Raw genomic sequence first — 19,571 nt, 5'->3', positions numbered from 1 at the left:
AGTGAGCTCAGCATCAATTTCGGTTAATTACAGCCCTGTCAGCAGCGGCATTATTCAAACAGCTAGCGCAAATGTTAATGAGTTCTTATTTGCATATTTATTTTTTCCTTTGTTGAAATGTCATTGATTATTACGTTGTACGATGATGAATGTCTCTGCTGATGCACTCTGATATGTAATTAGTCATTAGCTGAAATGAATAGATCAATTTAAAAAAAAAGAGATAGAGAGAGCATGGGATTAGTGAGAAATAAGACAAAGGGGTAAAAGAATCAAACGAGGAAGGAGTCAGTAGGAAAAGAACAAGACAATTCATGAGTCACGCTCTCAGAAATTAGAGAGCTGATCATGGCCTTTTCCTCTCTCACGTTCTGCACCTCAAATCATTTACTATGGCCTAATGTTCAAAATAACACTTAAACCATACACCAAATCTCATAAATCACTACACAGAACATGCACTTAAGTGGGTTTGACCACGAGAGGTTTAGTCAGTTAGAATCCTAACTTAGCTAATGTTCAAGATAGAAAAAACCCATGAGCACATTTTCACAGGTTTTGTTACTGTTATTTAAAATGTTAAGAATCTGATGACTCGAATCAAAACTCAATCCCACTCTTGTCTAGCTGTAACAAATGTGGCTAGGTCACTAGCAGCTAGCTAGCTGGCTAACGTTTTGGATGTCAGGAGGACACGGGGACGTTTCTAATTTACATATCATACATATTCATAGACCCTGGCGTTTTAATAAGAGAAAAAGCACAGAGATGTTGCTAGGACATTTTTAACAGTTGCTAAACATGACTTATCTTTACAGATTACAGCTTCTTTAATTATTCTACGTAGATTTTTTTTGTTTCAAATTCTTTATAACTACATATTTAGGAGTACTTTAATAGAAATAACATATGAAATGCAGGTGATGTAAACACCACTGTGTGCTAAACCAAGATAAATCTTCTACCAGTGTCTCCGGCAGCCATGTTAGTTCTGTCCCTGACTTCATATTTCACGGCACATCAAATGATGAAACAGGTTAATGCAAAAAATGTCTGTTAAACACTTAATTTTTTTTTTTTATTTATTTAGTCATTTCAGTCATTTTATCAGTCTGTTATTTACTAGTATGAATGTAACAGACAGCTTAATATGGTGTGACTGGGTTTTAAAATGTATCAATGTTGGACTATGGACAACGCAAAACTGAAATTATAACAAATCTTCTGAACAGAGTACAAGATATTTTCATAAAAGGGACAAAACTCATGGTTGATCTCTAGCTTTATCCACTGGGATTTGATAAGAGGGAGAAAAACAGCATGCCCTCCACGAGGATGCAAAATATGACCTGATACTGGTTAAAAATATTTTACCCCCACCTGTGTGCATGTTGATGTAATCAAAAATCACAAGTTGTTTGGAGGTGGGCAAAAAGTCATTTGGCATTCTGACAGAGGATTTTGTGAGAATAAGAATTTTGCCTTTTTACTGATTTATACTGATGAATTGTTCATAATATCACCAGAGACACAAACTATCAAGATAAATGTCCGGGTGCCTTTAACGTTAACCTCTGTGAGATGATTAGCATCCCAGTTCAAAACAGAGAACCTATGAACCTGTTAAAGCAAAATAGCTTTACCTGTCGATTTCCCAGAAACCTCCCTTTACCCATAGTACCACAGGACACTCAGTGCTGGACCATCATGGTGTTACGTGGAGGAAAAAAAAAAAAAAAAAAAAGAAATGGAAAAATGTTTTCACTTGGCCTTTGCTGTGTCTGAGCATAACCGCCTTCTTCAGCTAGTGTCCACTAGCTTGAGAAGGCAGTGAGAGAGAGAGAGAGAGAGAGAGAGAGAGAGAAATGCATTACTGCAGACCAGATGGGAACATTCCACATGACCAAACCAATCAATCACCTTGGTGGGACGCAGGTGCGACACAGCCGTGCAGCAACACACCATTTCACAGTCTATCGGCCACAAACACATGGTCACCAATCAATGGCACCCTGAGGGCTCGCGAGAGAGGGAGCGGCTCGCCCCTAGCCCACCGGTTCATGCCTGATGACTTCATAATCACACATCCATCCATCCCACTCTCCCTCCTTCTCTAGCCATCTTCTCTCCCTCGTGTTTTCCACAGAGCAGGGTGATGAGCTATCTAATTACCTTCTCGATATTACACACTGGGCTGTGTGATGGTGCCTCACAGGCTTCCCTTGCGAGCTCAACAAAGTGGCCGACGTCACAGTGACGAGCCCGAGACAGGAATAAAAATAACGAGCAATGGAAAAATGAGGGCACAGACGTTCTTTCACGTCCTGGGGTGGATTCTGAATCGTTCGAGTCACATCAAAGGCAGTCCGGAAGGTTGCTATTAGATGCCAGGAAACAATACGATTTCTGAGGGGCCAGGAATGAAGGACATAGGAGGATGAATGGAAGAGGGAAATTCTGATCCCAGATTTAGCCACCCGGCATTGCAGGCATATTCCCTTATACACAGCAAGAAGGCCACTGCACAAGCTGACAAAGGAAACCACAAATATTTAAAAACTGACACACAATCAAATGGTAAATTTCCTATCTACTTTTTAAGCACTTTCTGATGTTTTAAACAGTTAACTCCTCCTGGATGACTGATTCTTGGTTAAAAAATAATAAATAAAATAATAAATAAAGAAATAATCCAAAGTCAAAACCACTAAATATAAGACCAGTAAGTTTCCATTTCATTTTAATCTTTAGAAATATACTGAGCATTACCAATGAGCTTAGTTTGTGATCTGTCAAAACCGTCTCCAAGGCTTGAACTGATCACATCTGATATTATTAGAGCTAGGGTTTATCATTAGCTATTATTAGAGGATCACATGGTACCTATAAACTCTTAGCTGTAGGATGTGTGCTTAGCTAGTGAGCTAACTTTGCTTTTAGAAGTGATGAGCAAATTCATGACTGGTATGGTATACTGTGACAGGTTTGGTTACTGTTAAATAAAACGCTGAGAATATATGATGCAAATAAAGTCCCCGATACTGAAATCTGCATATTCTGGCATGTTTTATGAGGATAAAGGTATAGAAATATTAACAGACTGTCCTCAGTAGTTATTTGGGCATTAAAACAAACTAAACAATTTATTATTTTATACTGATTATATTTAATGGTTAAATGTTCCTGAGTACTTTACACACTAGATTAGAGATCTTGAGGCAACAGTGCTTCCAGCCAACTGGCAAAAATACACCATGAATGTGTATGTTACGAAAATAACAAAGTGTTTATCTCTGCGCTTCTGTCGATAAAATCACCTAGGTACTCGGTTGATAGTGAATTTAAAAATAAATAAATCCTTTTAGTCAGTTATACTCTTTTATATTTAATTAATATTTTAAATAAATTATATTTGTAAGGACAGTTTTAATGTGGAACATTTTTACTTGTACTAGAGTAAGCTTATAAAAAGAAAAAAGGTTCTTCTTGCTACATTTTTTTCTGTGGCTGAATCCTAAATTGAGAATATAGTGCACTACATAATGCTATTGCAATACACTCCAGGTACAGGGCAGGTGTAGTTAATAGGACGCCACTTGGGATTTTATCTAACTATTGGATTTCTTACTTTAAAAATATTCTGGTGTAAAGATGCTTGGAAAATGGATTTCTGTGGATACACAGACTCACTGGCCACTTTAATAGGAACACTTGCACGCCTGCTCATTTATGCAATTATGCAATCAATCATGTGGCAGCAGAACAATGTATAAAACACAGATACAGATACAGGTCAAGAGCTTCAGTTTAACGTTCACATCAAACATCTGAATGGGGAAAAAAATGTGATCTCAGATGGCTGTTGGTGCCAGACGGGCTGGTTTGAGTATACCAGACTGCTCATCTCCTGGGATTTTCACTCACAACACTCTCTAGAGTTTACCCAGAATGGGGCGTAAAACAAAAACATCCAGTGAGCATCATTTTTACAGGCAGAAAAGCCTTGTTGATGAGTGAAGTCAGAGGAAAATTGCAACGGTAAAGCAAATAACCACTCTTTACAACTGTGATGAGCAAAAAAGCATCTCAGAACACACAACACATAGAAACCTATAGGCCGATGAGCTACAAAAGCAGAAGACCACGAACAAGAATCTGAGGCTAAGTGGGCACAGGCTCACCCAGAGTGAATACTTGAAGATTGGGGGAAAAAAAAGACGACATTTCCACTATTCAACTGTCCAGTTTTGGTGGTAGTACTGCTGCCACATGACTGGCTAACTGGATAATTGCATGAATGAGCAGGTGTACAAGTGTTCATTATAGTGCTCATGACTGACTGTATATTTGTTTATTTTATATATTTAAGCAATCATAGGCAATATATTTATTTATTTGTTTGTTTGTTTGTTTGTTTTTTCAGGGATCGGATTTAAAGAACCCACTTTATGTCCCTGGATGGTAGAGAGAGAAAGGCAGAGTGTGCGTTTTTTTTTTTTTTCTTTTAGGGTAGAGGTGGGGTGGCCCTCTGAGAGATCTCTAATTACAGTTGATTTAATCTGCTCTCATCATGGGTCCAACCACAATGTGTTATGCAATCCCTCCTGCTCCTGTTAATGTCATATGTCCCGCATGTTCTCTCTTTAGATAACTCAGCTTCAAAGCCTCGCCACTGTGCTGTTTGTATTTAAAGACGAGTGTAAGAAAAAACGTGAGCTTTAACCAGCCCTGTTTCATTAGACTAAGCATGGCTAGCATGGCTAAAGAAGAATAAAAGAATATACATGGATGTAACAGATAGTTTGGAGAACTGGAGTGTACTCAATTGATGTGCAAGGTGGCGAACGCCGCGGGTTACATTACACACTAGCACAGGGCTGTAGAAAGTGTGTGTGTGTGTGTGTGTGTGTGTGTGTGTGTGTGTGTGTGTAGGACTGGATCATGCTACATGCTACTGGAATGAGCACATCCGAAAGAATCTAAAATGATTACACAGCCTCGTTTAGTGGATTCAGCTTCTCTGTCAGGGGGATCTATTTTTAGGTAGGCCGCTCCTGGCTAACCACCTGAGACCCCTAGCCAGGTGTGTGTGTGTGTGTGTGTGCTTGTGTGTGTAAATGCAGCACCTGTGGGGCACGGTAGGACCTCTGCTGCACACAGGTGGCGGACAGAAGCCCCACTGTCTGACCCACGAGCCCCCTCTGATTTCAGCAGGTCTCAGAGTAATTACGCTTCACACAGCCCATTACCCATTAGCTTCCAGAGAAGCATGTCTTCCTACATTATTACACACAACATGCCTTTCAAAGACAGTCTTGCTTTATCCATGTGCAATTTAAGACTCATTCAGATTTAAGGCTTCTGTCAACTTATTTTGATGATTAGCTTATAAGATCTATATCATGTATGGTAAATATACTATTTTGACTGCAAAAGCAAGAACCATTTTGCTCTTTAGAGTTGACATATTTACAAAAAAAAAAAAAGTTTCTTCTGTTTTTTTTTTTTTCCTTTTTAGTTTGAAGTTGGCAGGACTGTACTGGAAGTAGGTGTACCAAACAGAATTAGCAATATGCTTATGTCAGCTACCCCATCCAGCCAGACAAATTTGCACACACTCAGCCTCGCTGTGCCTGAGCGACTGTGGTTGTAACTCTATCTAGACTTTTTAACATTTTGTGCACTCAATTTTAGCACTATAGTTTACACATGGTCATGGCAATTAGTTCTCCATTTTCTGGATTTTTATAGAAATCAGGAAAGGTACAGGAATTAGCAGAACGGCTTGACTGCAAAGAAATCTTCTGTAGCTGCTCTAGATGCCTATGCCTAGTGCTGTGAAATGGAGGCTTCTGCTTAAAAGGCCATGCCTGGTGGTGTGATAGCTGTATGTTAAATGTAAGGGACATTGAAGCTCACTATAAACCAGAAGCACTTTCAACATGAAACTATGCTTTTTAAGCCTTTCTTGCAGTATACTGGTGTTCCATTCTGCTGGAAGAATAGAAATCAACTTACCAGACATTTTCCATCAGTATATAAACTTAGTAGGTTAGGTTAAAAAAAAAAAAAAAATAGAAATACATATGAAAGTAGACACTCTGGGCTTTAAGAATTTGCAGTTTTTCATATGAGTCATTAACCACTACTGTGCAGTGTGACATCACTAATAAATTCAATGGTGTACGCAGGCAACCCCAAAACAGGCGGAAATTCCATTTTTGGCCACTGGTAAAAAGTGTTAAGCCAGTTGCAGGTGGCAAAGCAGCAACCACATACACACAAACCAGATCTTAACTTATTTTTAGTACTTGCTGTGAGTGTTATGCCTCTACAAATTTGATAAAATACACCCCATTGCTGGGAGACTCTGACACACCCCGTTCTGATCAAGGGGAATATATATATATATATATATATATATATATATATATATATATATATATATATATATATATATACTGTATATGTATGTGTGTGTGAACAGAGGCTTAGCAACACTGTTAAGACACAAACAAAGCTATGTTACTATAACAGTAAAGACTCAAGTGGTATCAATCTCTCAGTCTCTAAGGAAAGTCCAGTGTCTGGGTCCTGATTGGACAGGGAGCTTATGAACATTGCCAAACACACCATGGAAGGGGTGGAGGAACACAGCAGAGATGGATGGCAAGGGGGAGTGTGTTTAAGACGAATTCTAGCAGGTATGTGGGACTGTGGAAATGTAGTTCCAGTCGTCTGTTAGAGTCATTCACATCAGCGGCAGAGAATTAGCTGAGGCCCAGACTGCATTCGTTCCACTGGCAAAATTCCTTCCTAATGAATCATTGGCCTTTAACTTAAACTGTGTTTCATCTAACAATCGCTAACATTTTTATTGGCAAGAGCTGCTGCCTGGAGCTATGGGACAAAAGATGGAGAAGCAGGAGAGGGCATGGGCAGGGGAGGTGAAATTGGAGGAGAGAGGGTTAATAAGAGACTTTTTAGAAGGGATAAGGGGAAAAGTAAGTGAAAAGAGTGAAGCACACATTAATACAGATTTAGGTGTTTTGTTAAGCCATTACTTGTAAATAAGTGCTGGATTAAATAATAGCAGCTGATGACAGTCACGTGAGCTGTACAGCAGGAAAGCCAGATCTGTTCTATACACACTTTAAACATGGGCATCTTTCCGAGCAACCTCTCTGATGAGTCATTCAGCTTTATTGGATGTGCTTGTTTTGATCATCGCTGGGAGGATTTAAATTAGGCCACCATTGTGGCAGGACAAGTGAAGTGGTGGGCGTAAGGTTAGAATAAATAAATAAACTCCACAAAGATTACTGCCTCCGAGAGCTGCACTGCTAAAACACTGCCAGTAACATACAGGTGCCCATAAATACCATTGCTGCAGGTCGTGCCATCTACAAGAGCTAACTATAAGGGGAATTCAAAACCCCATTGCAAATAGCATTTATAAAGCAACTTCATGACTGAGTTAATATGTTAAAACTCAGTGAAATTCTGGCACAATTAGTTTTTCTCATCACAAATTAAGTTAAACCATTTGATTTCTGCACCAAAACATATCCTGCAAAAAAATAAAAAATAATCCACACTGACAAATTGGGAAGGTGTAACCTAAAACATTGAGATTAACTAACTGCCTAGAGAACAAATCAAGATCAAGTGATCTAGGCTATAAATAAAATTAGATCATCTGCTTTTTTTTTTTTTTTGTTCCTCATACATTATATTGACAAAAAATTCACACCCATCTTGCTTTCTGAACATCCTATTCAAGATTTAGTCCCCCTTTGCTCTTATAATAACCTCCACTCTTCTGGAAAGACTTTCCACTAGATTTTGGAGCATCGCTGTGGGAATTTACTCAAATAACAAAAAGAACATCAGTGAGGAGGCGTGAGATGCAGTCAGTCTTCCAGTTCATCCCAAAGGTGTTCAGTGGGGTTGAGGGGTTGAGGACACCCGAGTTCTTCCACTCCATTCTAGGCAAATCATGACCTCACTTTGTGCACAGGGGTATTGTCATGCTGGAACAGGTTTGGGCTCCTTAGTTCCAAATGTAATGCTACAGCATGCAAAGACATTGTATACAACAGTGTGCTTCCAACTTTGTGGTAACAGTTTGGTGAAGACTCATATATGGGTGTGATGGTCAGATGTCCATAAAAACTTTGATCATACAGTGCAAGTTTCTACACTAATGCTGCTCAATGACAAGTCAAATGTACAAGAAGAATCTACTTTTGATCACTTTTGTGTGTCAGGAAACACACACCAAAAAAAAAAACCTACTACTGCCGAGTCCACACCCAGTCAGCTCTCCAAAGGGCACATTAAGCTACACAGAGGGCGCTCAAGAGAAATGAGACACCCTATGATTACTACATGCCACAGTATATCATGAAGCAAGAGATCAACAGCTATATAAGTGAAAATACCCTATCAGGACATATAAAGTCATTTCCATATTCAAATGACAGCATGCATCTTTACATACATTTCACTATTTTACATATTAGAAAACATCTGCATACACCTGCTGCATCTGTTACCTTGTGAGTAAAATGACATTTGTTTCAATTCGGCAACAGCAGTGAAGTCAGGCTCCTACGCTGTTAACTAGCTACGGTAATGCTGATTTAATTATTATCTGAAAATATTACCCACAATACATGAGAATTTTCTGCTTCTGTGTCAAACTAGTCAAACTAGTCTGTGTCAAACAAGTATACTGGGAAAAGTTGGCCAAAGCTGATGGTTTTTACAAAAGTTTCAGAGTCAAGCTTGCCTGCCGCTCCACTCATGGGCATGAGTAATTGCCGTCTACCATGTGAAAAGTCTATAATGTGGGTTTTTTTTTTGTTTGTTTGTTTAATCAGCTGGTAAGAACCAAAGGGTCAGTAAAATATTACTTAAGGGCTGAATCTGGCCAGCAGGTCAGTATTTGAGTAGCCCTGCCCTACGGCCCTATGGATCAAGTGCAAATGAGAACCGCAAGACCACAAGTGTGCCATTTGGACCAATTGGCTCCATTCCCAGAGGGAAGAGGTCAGTTAGTGCAGGTCATCCTCACATTTACAGAAGTGTGATTAGAGCAGCGAGACAAAAAAAAAATGTGACAAGCTAAGCTCACACAGAATAAATACTGTTGACTTAAGATCTGGAAGTAGACCTGAGTCAACTGGACAAAAAGCCTAATTATGCAAAAGATTTTATCATTTAACGATTTTCTTTTGTTTTTGTAATTGATGCCAACAACTCTGAGGCCAGAAACACATGAGATAACAAGATAAGATAATTCTGGTCAGAGGCAGGGCAGACCTGCAGAAGGAGCCAGACCAAGTCCCAGCTGAAGCCTGCAGCTGGCCTGTTGCCCCCCTCCAGACTTGAGCCAGGCCCTAGGGAGGTTGGGGCAGAGATGGAAGGATGGATGGAAAGTTGGGGGTGGGGAGGGTGATGCAGGGACAGAGGAAGAGGGAAAGAGGAGATTTGAGCCCTTTCAGCTCGTCTTGGGCTCTTCACGCTCAGCTGAGCACAGTAACAAATAACCGCACCCTGCAGCTCTGCATAATGACTTGCTCCATGCTCCACACTTCCCAACCAGACCTAACACCACCAGCCGCAGCAGCAGGCCCCGGGCCTCTCCTCCCTTCCACTTTCTCTAATCTCCTCATCAGCTGCCTGTGTCTATGCCTATATCATATATCTTTCTGCCACTCGCACACTCTCTGTCACATGTAACTATAATGAAGAGACACAGTGATTGTGTAGATGCAACTGGTCACTGCTGAGGCTTTCAAACACATCTGAATTTTAATTGTGTTAAAATGCATTTGAATATCAGTGAACTTATAATACTGCCACAGACAGAGCAAACACTGTGCATTATGTGTTCACTACACTTTGTGATATTGCATAAACCAAAGAAGGTGAAAACTGTTCGCTTTCTAAAACAAAGAAAATATTTGAGGAGGCCAGTAGATCATAAACTTATCCATAGTAGCTTTCTTGTTGCTAATATTTAGCTAGATTTTACATTTCTCAGGTGACCTGTGCCGTCATGCCATTTTTGAGCGTGTGAAGGAAGAAGAGATTGAGTGTGGCAGACAGAGAGAAGACAGAATGGAGTCAGAGAGAGAGAGAGAGAGAGAGAGAGAGAGAGCAGCCTTGGCTGCACCTGTGGCCTCACTACTGCTGTTGCGCTGAGGGAGTGAGCACCTGAGCAGCACCTGGTCACAATCAGAGCGCCTGCTAGTAGTCCTTCAGAGCCACACACACATACACACACACATACACACACACATACACACACACACACACACACACACACACACGTCTCTGTTGCTGCACACACCAGGGAGCCAGGGCACAAAGTGGGATTTAATACTCCACACTGAGACTTACTGAACAATTAAAACACCAAAAAAAGAATAGAGAGAGAGAGAGAGAGAGAGAGAGAAAAGTGCCTATTTTTCCCCACCCCCAGTCACTACAAAAGGATGGGAAAATGTGTCTTGGAAAGAAGGTCTTGATGGAGGAAAAAAAAATTAAAAGGAGCTACAAAAAGGTTGGCGTACTTTGCGTTGTCACTAAACGACTGCATAATTTCATTTCCTGGAAAGCCATTAGCTTTCATCAAAAGCAGAGAAGAAACAGATGAGAACAATTCTTCTGTACAGGGAATTCATTTAAGCAGCATAGGAGAGCCACGCTAACACTAAGCCCACCACAGGCAGGAAATGTGGATGCAAATTTCAGAAATTAATGCAGCATTCCACAATTATTTTCCTTATAACAGTGAGCATGCTTAAAGAGATTGAATGACCTCAAGCCACCAGGATCGTCTCATATCACTCACTCACACACACACACACACACACACACACACACACACACACACACAATGAGCTTCAGTACGCATATTGCACTCAGGAGAAAAATTCAGTAAAAAGAACAGAATGTATTTTAACGTAATGTTTTGAAAAATATGATAAAACAAGCCTACCAACCATTCATTCTAAAAGGTATTTGCTGAAAGGGTATGTCAACGGCTTAAAAATATATATGGAAAGAATGTTTTCTCAAATAATGCAGGAAGGTCAGTGGTTAGAAGTTGGCTTAAAAAAATTTCCCATCACCGAATGCAATTGATAAAACCTAAATAGTAGAGTAACAAAGAGTACCAAATCAATGGTATGTCTGCTAATACAGGGAATCTGGTGTTAAACAGAGGTCAGCTGGCTCTCGCTAGTTCTGTTAAGTAATGTTTATGACCCTTCATTTCAAATGTGAGCCCTGTAAAGCAAAAGCTGATGGATATACAGTCCCCTCTGAAAGTAATGGAAAGGCAAGGCCAATTCTCTTGTTTTTCCTATACACTGAAGACATTTGGGTTTGAGATCAGAAGATGAATAGATGATAGATCAGAATTTCAGATTTCATTTACATCTAGATCTGTTAACTTAGAACAAGGCACCTTTTGATTTAACCCAACCATTTTTCATGTGATCAAAATATTGGAATATGTGACTGACAGGTGTGGCCTGTTACATATCAACTTTAAACAATTAATAGCTCTGAATGACTACTCTTGGATTGAGCCCTGGTTTCGCCTGCATTTGTTGTTAAAAAGGATAAACCAACATGAAGACCAGAGGGCTGTCTATGGGAGAAAAGCAAGCCATTTTTAAGCTAAAAAAAAGAGGGAAAATTGCACAAGCACTGGGCATAACCAGTACAACAATTTGAAATGTCTTGAAAAAGAATTAATCCACTGGTGTACTAACAACCAAACATCGAATGGGTCAACCAAGCAAAACAACAGCAGCAGATGACAAACATTGTGAGCGCTCTGAAGAAAAATCCAAAAACGGCAGTCAGTGACATCACTAACAACCTCCTCAGGGCAGGGGTGAAGGTATCACAATCCACTGTTCGAAGAAGACTTCGAGAGCAGAAATATAGAAGCCATACCACAAGATGCAAACTATTCATCAGCAGTAAGAATCATAAGGCCAGACTGGAATTTGCAAAGAAATACAGAGATGAGCCACAAAGGTTCTGGAACCAAGATGAACCTCTACCGAAGTGATGGAAATGTCAAAATGTGGAACGAGAGAAAGGATCAGCTCATGATCTAAAACTCATTGGTCAGGAACAGTGGTGGTAGTGTCACAGCTTGGGCTTCCATGGCTGCTTCTGGAACGGGCTCACAAATCTTTAATGATGATGTAACTCATGATGGTAGCAGCAGAATGAATGCATAAGTCTACAGAAACATTCCGTCTGCCAATTTACAGAGAAATGCATCTAAACTAATTGGGAGGATCTTAATCATGCAGAAAGACAATGACCCAAAAAACACTGCCAACACAACAAAGGACTTCAGCAGGGGAAAAAGTGGACCCAACTGTGCACGCAATACAGTTTGTTGATGTCAGTGGGTCGCCCGCTTGAAACAGTTATTGCAAGCAAGGGACATGCAACCAAATATCAAGTGTTATTTACTTTACAGCTATCTGTTCCAATACTTTTGCTCACCCACAAATTGGGTGGTCTACCATCAAATGTGCCATGTTCTAAGTTGTTTAACACATCTAGTTGTTATCAGGAAATGAAAGCTGAAATTCTGGTCTGTCGTCTCATTCATCTTTTGATCACAAAGCCAAATGTCTTCAGTGTACACCAAGAACAAAAGAATCGACCTTGTCTGTATTTCCCAAGGTCATAAATACTTAATGAAACAATGAATGAGCAAAAACGAAAAGCTTAATGTAGTCCATCAGCCAAAACAGGGTTGGTTTCTGAAAGCTCTGAACCACAGCTTTTATATAATTTTAGGCCACAACTTCTTCTGAGATCCTGCGTCATTAACCAGAAGGGAGTGAGTTCAAGTCCCACAGTTCCCACATACCTGCTGTTTGGCCCTGGGCAAGTAAGGCCCAAAATCCTGAACCTTTCTTCCAGACTATTAAACTTGCTATATACTAAAAAAAGGTATTACTTAATCCAATTAAAAATTTTATTTGCTTAGCACTTTTAACTATAGACGTCATCATCACAAAGGAGCCTTACAGATACCTGGATATAAATTTAGATCACTAATAAGCAAGCCAGAGGTGACAAGGGCAAGGAAAAACTCAAAAGTAAACCAATCCTGAGTGAGAATGAGTGAGATCGGATGGTTGGATTATAAATCATTATACAGGTGTAGAAGAGTAAAGTCAAACAGTTCTAAGTGTGCTCATGTGAATAAATGTTGTGGGATGAGCAGCAGGACAGTCTTTATGATTACAGCAGCAGCTCTTGGTTACAAATCTACAGTATCCAGGTAAGATTATCCACTGAGGCTAACAAGTACAAATCATTCAGGTACCCATGTGGGACCATCCACAACAGCAGAGAAGATATAAATGTATATAGTATGTATTTATAGTGAGAATTTATTTGTATTCAATCTGATTTAAATCTAGCATAGACTTTTCTTAATTCAGCTACAACCTCAGGGGAGCCTCTCCCTTGACTACAGTTTCTAGGACGACGCATTTGCAATGCTGGTGGGATTTAAATGCACATCTAAACAACACTTCCAGCAAGGGAAATAACACTTGACAGTAATAATGCTGCATTGTTGAGAGTCTCAAGGCCCGTCTGCAATTAACAAACGGCAGGGTTAGAGGTGGCAGACCAGCCACTAGAGCTCTTCATGCGAAGAGATGAAGGGCTGAAAGCACGAGATGCAGCAGAAAGAGATGAGGTCTCTCTTATCCCCCAGGTGTAGAACAAACACTCCCATGCTACGTTATACTCTTAACTAATAGATTTCGGCTGCATAGTGCTGTGCTGCCACGTTAGGGAGTTTTGAAGATTGAATCCCAAGACATTGGTGAACAACAGGAAGGCCGGTCTTCTGAGATCAGCGCTGATTAACGGAGCTAAAGGAAGGTCCATACGGGAATGCATGCTGGTGGAAATAATTACAGCCTCATTGAGTCAATCTAACAGACAGCAATGGAGAGTAATCTGAGCGTGTACGCACGTGTGTACGCACGCGTGCAAGTGTGTGATGACACCCCTAATAATAAGAAGATTATATTATTACAACAGAGTGGCTGGGTGGCAGGCCGCAGGAACGTGAGCATTTCCGCAGGCCAGTCAGCAGAGTTAAAAATACAGTGCAAGGCACATGGACACACACGCAGAGCAAAGAAAGTACAAATCCATGTCAGCAAAAGTAAACACCCCCGCACACACACATTTTAGATGGCTAAATTATGTTGACTAAACTAAACAAGCACAACTCTTTCATGACAGACTCGCTCAGCTGAAGACAAACAGAACAGCAAAAAGAAACTAATTTTTTTTTAGATACAAGGAAGTTCTGAAATGTCCTTGTAATGTACTTTCTTCCTTTTTCTGACTTATTTTGTCACTGCTTTTCCTTCTTTGATGCTGAGGCATCAATGTGACATAAATCCAGGATTGCAAAATGAAGCTGTAACTCCAAGCGAGTGAGAGCCAGGAGTCCGAGTGTCTCTCGTTCTCACGTCTCAGCACCCGCACCAGTAGCCAGCTCCTTAACACACACACACACACACACACACACACACACACACACACACAGAAACCAGGATGCTTTAGAGAACAGGTGATAAATCAGCTCAAGTGGAGATAAGAGAGAGAAATGCACACTAAACACAAACAGGCAAAGCTGGGACACTGTGTTAGTGAGAGTCTGGGAAAGTCGAAAAAATATGAACTGTTCCCAAAGTCCAGCACAAATGCAAATTCTTACAGAACCCTCAACTAAGCGTGGACCCCACTACCCAAAATGCTCTCTGCACTCTGGCTCAGAGAAAAAAAAAAAAAAGAGAGAAAATTAAATATAATGCCATTAGTCCATCATTTTGCTATTTAAAATTCTCTGCATTTACGTTTATTTTTTCTTCAAGCAAATTATGCAAAACCACTAGTTCCTCTTCGACCACAAAGCACATATGACCTCCTTTTATCCGCAGCAAGCCCACTAAGCACATTATCACCCACCCTCCCCCAAAAAGGCTTTCCTCTGTGTGCTCAGGCACCGAATGGATCTCCCTTCAGCCAGAAGATGACGAAATAAAGTTTTATTTCGTGTTCATTCAATCTGAAATCTTTGTGTTGCACCAAATCAGTGACTTATCAACCCTAATGCACAGGAAGCACCAGGCCAACTGTTACTGCTGAAGTCTGAAATGTCAATAAAAGACGAACCTAATTTGTCTTTTGTGATTATAATCTGTTTGACGAGTAAATACTGGCCTCGCTGAAGCGGCAGGATTTTCAATGTGCACGCAGATTTTTCTTTAATCTAAATCTGGATTAAGCCTTATTAAAAAAATGCTTGAAACATCTACTCAAACGCTGTCATCATTATGCAACACCTTCCAACCGCACAGGACAAACAGCCACACAGGCTCACACTGCTATAACATACAACCACCATACACACAAACACACACACACAAGCACACAGACAGCTCTGTCACTGAGAAACTCGAACATGCGGCAAGAAAGCAACGTGCCTTATGGCAATTACTGAAATCCTGAAGAAAGTTCAAATGTAAAACATACAGATTTTAAGTCCACTGCTCCAGATAGACTTGGAAAGTAAACCGTACAGATTGAGGGGAAATGAAGCCGTCATGTGGTGACCATGTGCAGAGGCGTAGCTAAAGGATGCTGGGTAAAGGAGCAGACTGGAAGAAGAATGGAAGAAATGACTGTAGCGTTCGTTCTATTAGCTTATTTCTCTTCATATGCTCATGTAACACACTATGGTCCTCCGGGTAAGTGAAGCACAGCCTTGTTTAAACTATTTTATCATATAAATAGATCTGATTCTTATAAAGACTTTGATTACGCACCACTTACCACAAGAGTAACACAAAGATGGCGAACATCTGACATCATCAATTAGCTTTTTTTAGGGCAATATAATATAATATAAGCATCATGAAAAAGGCACAATACACTTTTTGGGAGAATTGTGAGTATCGCCGGTACTTTAACTCTTATACTGGATATTAACGTCTATTTTTGTACCAGTATAGTGACGTAATATTTCTACCATTTTGCCTGTTCCTAGAGCTTGGTGTCATCGCCACTATTTCATCAACACACACACACACCCGAATCCACGTTCTTCAAGAACACGCTAGAAACACAATTTCCCCCTGTGTATAGCATTTGTGCCAAACAATAAGAGTAAACAAGAGTTTATTTAAAGAGTGTCAGATTTACACATTTCAATTCAACAGCTTTGGCTGTCACAAGCAAGCTCATCTTGGTTCCTAAATAACGCTGAAGAAGAATATGAGTCGTCTTTTTCTGTTACGCTCAGGCTCAGGCAAAACCATTAAAATACACTTGAACTAAGAGTGACCTTTTAAATGAATCTCCATTATTCAAGACACGCAGCGTATTGTGGTGGTTACTCTAATTAAAGTGTTATGTCAAACAAACAGTCATTACCCGCCATCTGCCTCGCACTAAAAACTGTACCAACTTCATTATCATACACAATAGGTGACCTCGACTAACCCTGACGTGCTTTCAGCATGTCATACTTCAAGTGGATAAAAGATTGAACAAGGCAACACACACCGAGCATGTTAATAAAATACGATAACGTTAAAAAAAAAGTACGCACACACACACAAGAAATATAGTACACATAATACAGCCTGAAGACTTGTACTCTTCTGGCTTTAATATACAACGAAAGGCATTAATTCATTTTTCATATTTCTCATTAATGCAAGTGTATTATTTATTTATTTTATTTATTTTGTTCTATACTGAACGAGTGCACAGTTTTAGCCCCCCTAACGTAGAGGACCAGCTGGTGACATACCAAAGTCAATCAAACAAGAACTCGCTTTCAAGTGCAAAAATTCCTGTTCTATTTTTCAACATGCAAAATGCGGATTTAAATATTAAGCAAGGCAACCCTTCACTACACAGAAGGTAAACAAGGCAGCCTTCCTAAGACTTCTATTTTCTTAAAGAAACTGACGACCATAGGGATTTGGCTTTAGCTAATCCACTTAGACCACTGTGGCTCTGTTTTTAAACAGTTCCAGCACAAAAGCAATAAATGAATATATGAATAAACCACAGGAAATGGGTCACTCACTTCCTGCACTCACATGTGAACCAGTGTGTCCTCGGAAATGCCACTGGCTTGATGCTGACTCTTAATTGTATTACGCCTCTCATTCTGGGTCGGGCTCTTTCATTAGTAAGTAATAAGGTCTGAGCGTGGTTTTAATGAGGTTGCTCTGAAATGCATAATTCCCATGTAAATCCCAGATATCGCTGCTTAAATTCAATCTGATAAGACCCAGACGCATCGTCCAATCCTGACCGGATAAATGCTTGCAATTTAGCTGCGCTATCAGATTGTCTAATTCCCTGACACATCATTATTCCTGAACATTTCCATATTTTGCTACTTACAGGAATAATTAGAGTTATATCCACAAGACTGAAGAAGCAAACATCCCCTCTCCTCTCTCTCTCTCTCTCTCTCTCTCTCACACACACACACACACACACAAAAAAACACTATTGGCAGAAAGATAACATTTTGTTTCCGTCATCTCTCCATCACTAGCGCTCATGCATAAACTTGCCACCTTACATGGCAACCGGTCTCCAGGGTGAAGCGACAAAGCGCCGCGATCGGCTGCCCATAAAGCTGTCATGTGCCAGCGCATCACACCAGAGCAGGAAAGAAAGAGCTTCAGTATACGACTCTCATCCATCAATCACACTCAAAATAAACTAAATACACTTTGTTTAAACCAGTTTGTACATTTTTGGGAAATATTTTTAACACACATAACAGACATTTCTCATGAAAACTCAACCACTAGTACTGAAAAAATAACTGATAGAGAAAAAGTGCTTAACCAGCCTTTAAACTACAGAAATATCAGTGAAGGGCAAGAATTCAGCCCAAGGCACACCATGATATATCTGCAGAAAGAATGATTAAAAAAAAAAAAAATACAGGCATAAATTAGTCAATTCATGACCTGAACATGTGAAAACAAGATAATTTTGCTAATGTGCATTTTTATGAGTACGCTGCTGAACAAGTGCACCAAAAAAAAAAAAGAGAGAGAGAGAGAGAGAAAAAGGAAAGCCGAAGCCCGACCTCCTCTATCGATTCAGACGGAAAAACATCTGAAATATATTTGGAGTGAAAAGAGGAACTCGGCTTGGTTCATCTCGCTTTCACACACCTCTGTGGAGCGAACAGAGAGACCTCAGAAATCTTATGACCTGACTGGTTTGTGTGAGAAATGATCTCTGGCACATCTGCTTGTTTCACCACCGCCCCCTCCCCACTCTCTGTGCTAGTGGAAGTAGCTGCTGGCTTTTTTGATGATAGGTAGAAGAAAGTCTTTTGTGATGGAAAACTGTACTGATGGCGTGACTTCCACCCTGAGAAAGGAGGGGGGTCAGCTTGTGAGAATAGTCAACACAGGAAAGAAAGAAGGGGTGGAGGGAGGGAGAGACAGTCAGAGAGGCAATTTATATATAGGCGATACTGTCTGTAATATAAAGTGAAGCAACTAAATGTGTGACAAGCACACTGAAGGGGATAAATAAAAATCTTGCTCAGGGTGGAAATGGGGGGAGGACGGGGTGACAATCACCTTGGATACTCACCCATTATGCTGGAGCTCATGAAAGGTGTCGGGGACAATCCTTCATGGGACACTAATCGACTGTCACTCAAGTGATCACCATAATGAGGGCTGTCTGTGAAACCCTGGGGGAAAGAGATCACAGCATTAAGCACATTATTAGCCAGCTCTGCTAATTGAGTGCTATGACACTCCTCTAATTACTGAAGCAGAAACGGGCAGCGCAGTTGGTCAACCGTTCCCTCAAACGATCAATTTTTTCCTTCAACACCAGTTGTTAAGGAACATTTTTTTTTTTTTCATCTTGGATGCATTTCATTAAAAAGGCAAAGAGAGCCCTGAAGATAAGCCAGCTTCTACAACACATGCATGTGAAACCATAAAAAGCACAAAAATTAATGGTGCATGCATTTAAAAATCTGATTTTCTTAGTAAGACAGTAGCTTTTATAAAAGATTACAAATGAGATTTACATTTATCATTTACATATTTCAACCCCGTATTAGCACAGTCCTTAAGCTGACATAATTGTGCTGTCCAGTTGAGAGAGGTTTGAGTCCCAAAGTAGGATGCACTGCTCCAACCTACACTACACGGCCAAAAGTATGTGGACACCTGACCATCACACCCATATGTGAAACTCCGAAAAATGGGGATTTGCCCATTCAGCCACAAGCGCATTGGTGGGCAGTCGGGCGCTGATGTCACGTGAGAAGGGCCTGGGGTGCAGTCGGTGTTCCAATTCATCCCAAAGGAGTTCAGTCGGGTTGAGGTCAGGGCTCGAGCCACAAGTTCTTCCACACTATCCTTGGCAAACCATGTCTTCATGGAGCTCGCTTTGTGCACAGGGGCATTGTCATGTTAGAT

At 40.4% G+C, this 19,571-nt stretch overlaps 1 protein-coding gene across 6 annotated transcripts in view; it reads right to left on the bottom strand.

Moving 5' to 3' along the window:
• The window catches only part of tcf12 (transcription factor 12), an 86,766-nt gene that overhangs the window by 43,828 nt on the left and 23,367 nt on the right, over positions 1-19,571 (bottom strand). For all 6 annotated transcript variants that reach the window (XM_026937489.3, XM_026937491.3, XM_026937492.3 and 3 more), the window contains exon 5: positions 18,727-18,829. In XM_026937489.3, coding sequence (XP_026793290.2) covers positions 18,727-18,829 — 103 coding nt within the window. The remainder of the gene's footprint in view (positions 1-18,726; positions 18,830-19,571) is intronic.

The sequence above is a fragment of the Pangasianodon hypophthalmus genome, chromosome 25 (genome assembly GCF_027358585.1).
Source record: "Pangasianodon hypophthalmus isolate fPanHyp1 chromosome 25, fPanHyp1.pri, whole genome shotgun sequence".
Taxonomy (NCBI): domain Eukaryota; kingdom Metazoa; phylum Chordata; class Actinopteri; order Siluriformes; family Pangasiidae; genus Pangasianodon; species Pangasianodon hypophthalmus.
This window is presented reverse-complemented; position numbering and strand designations above follow the sequence as displayed.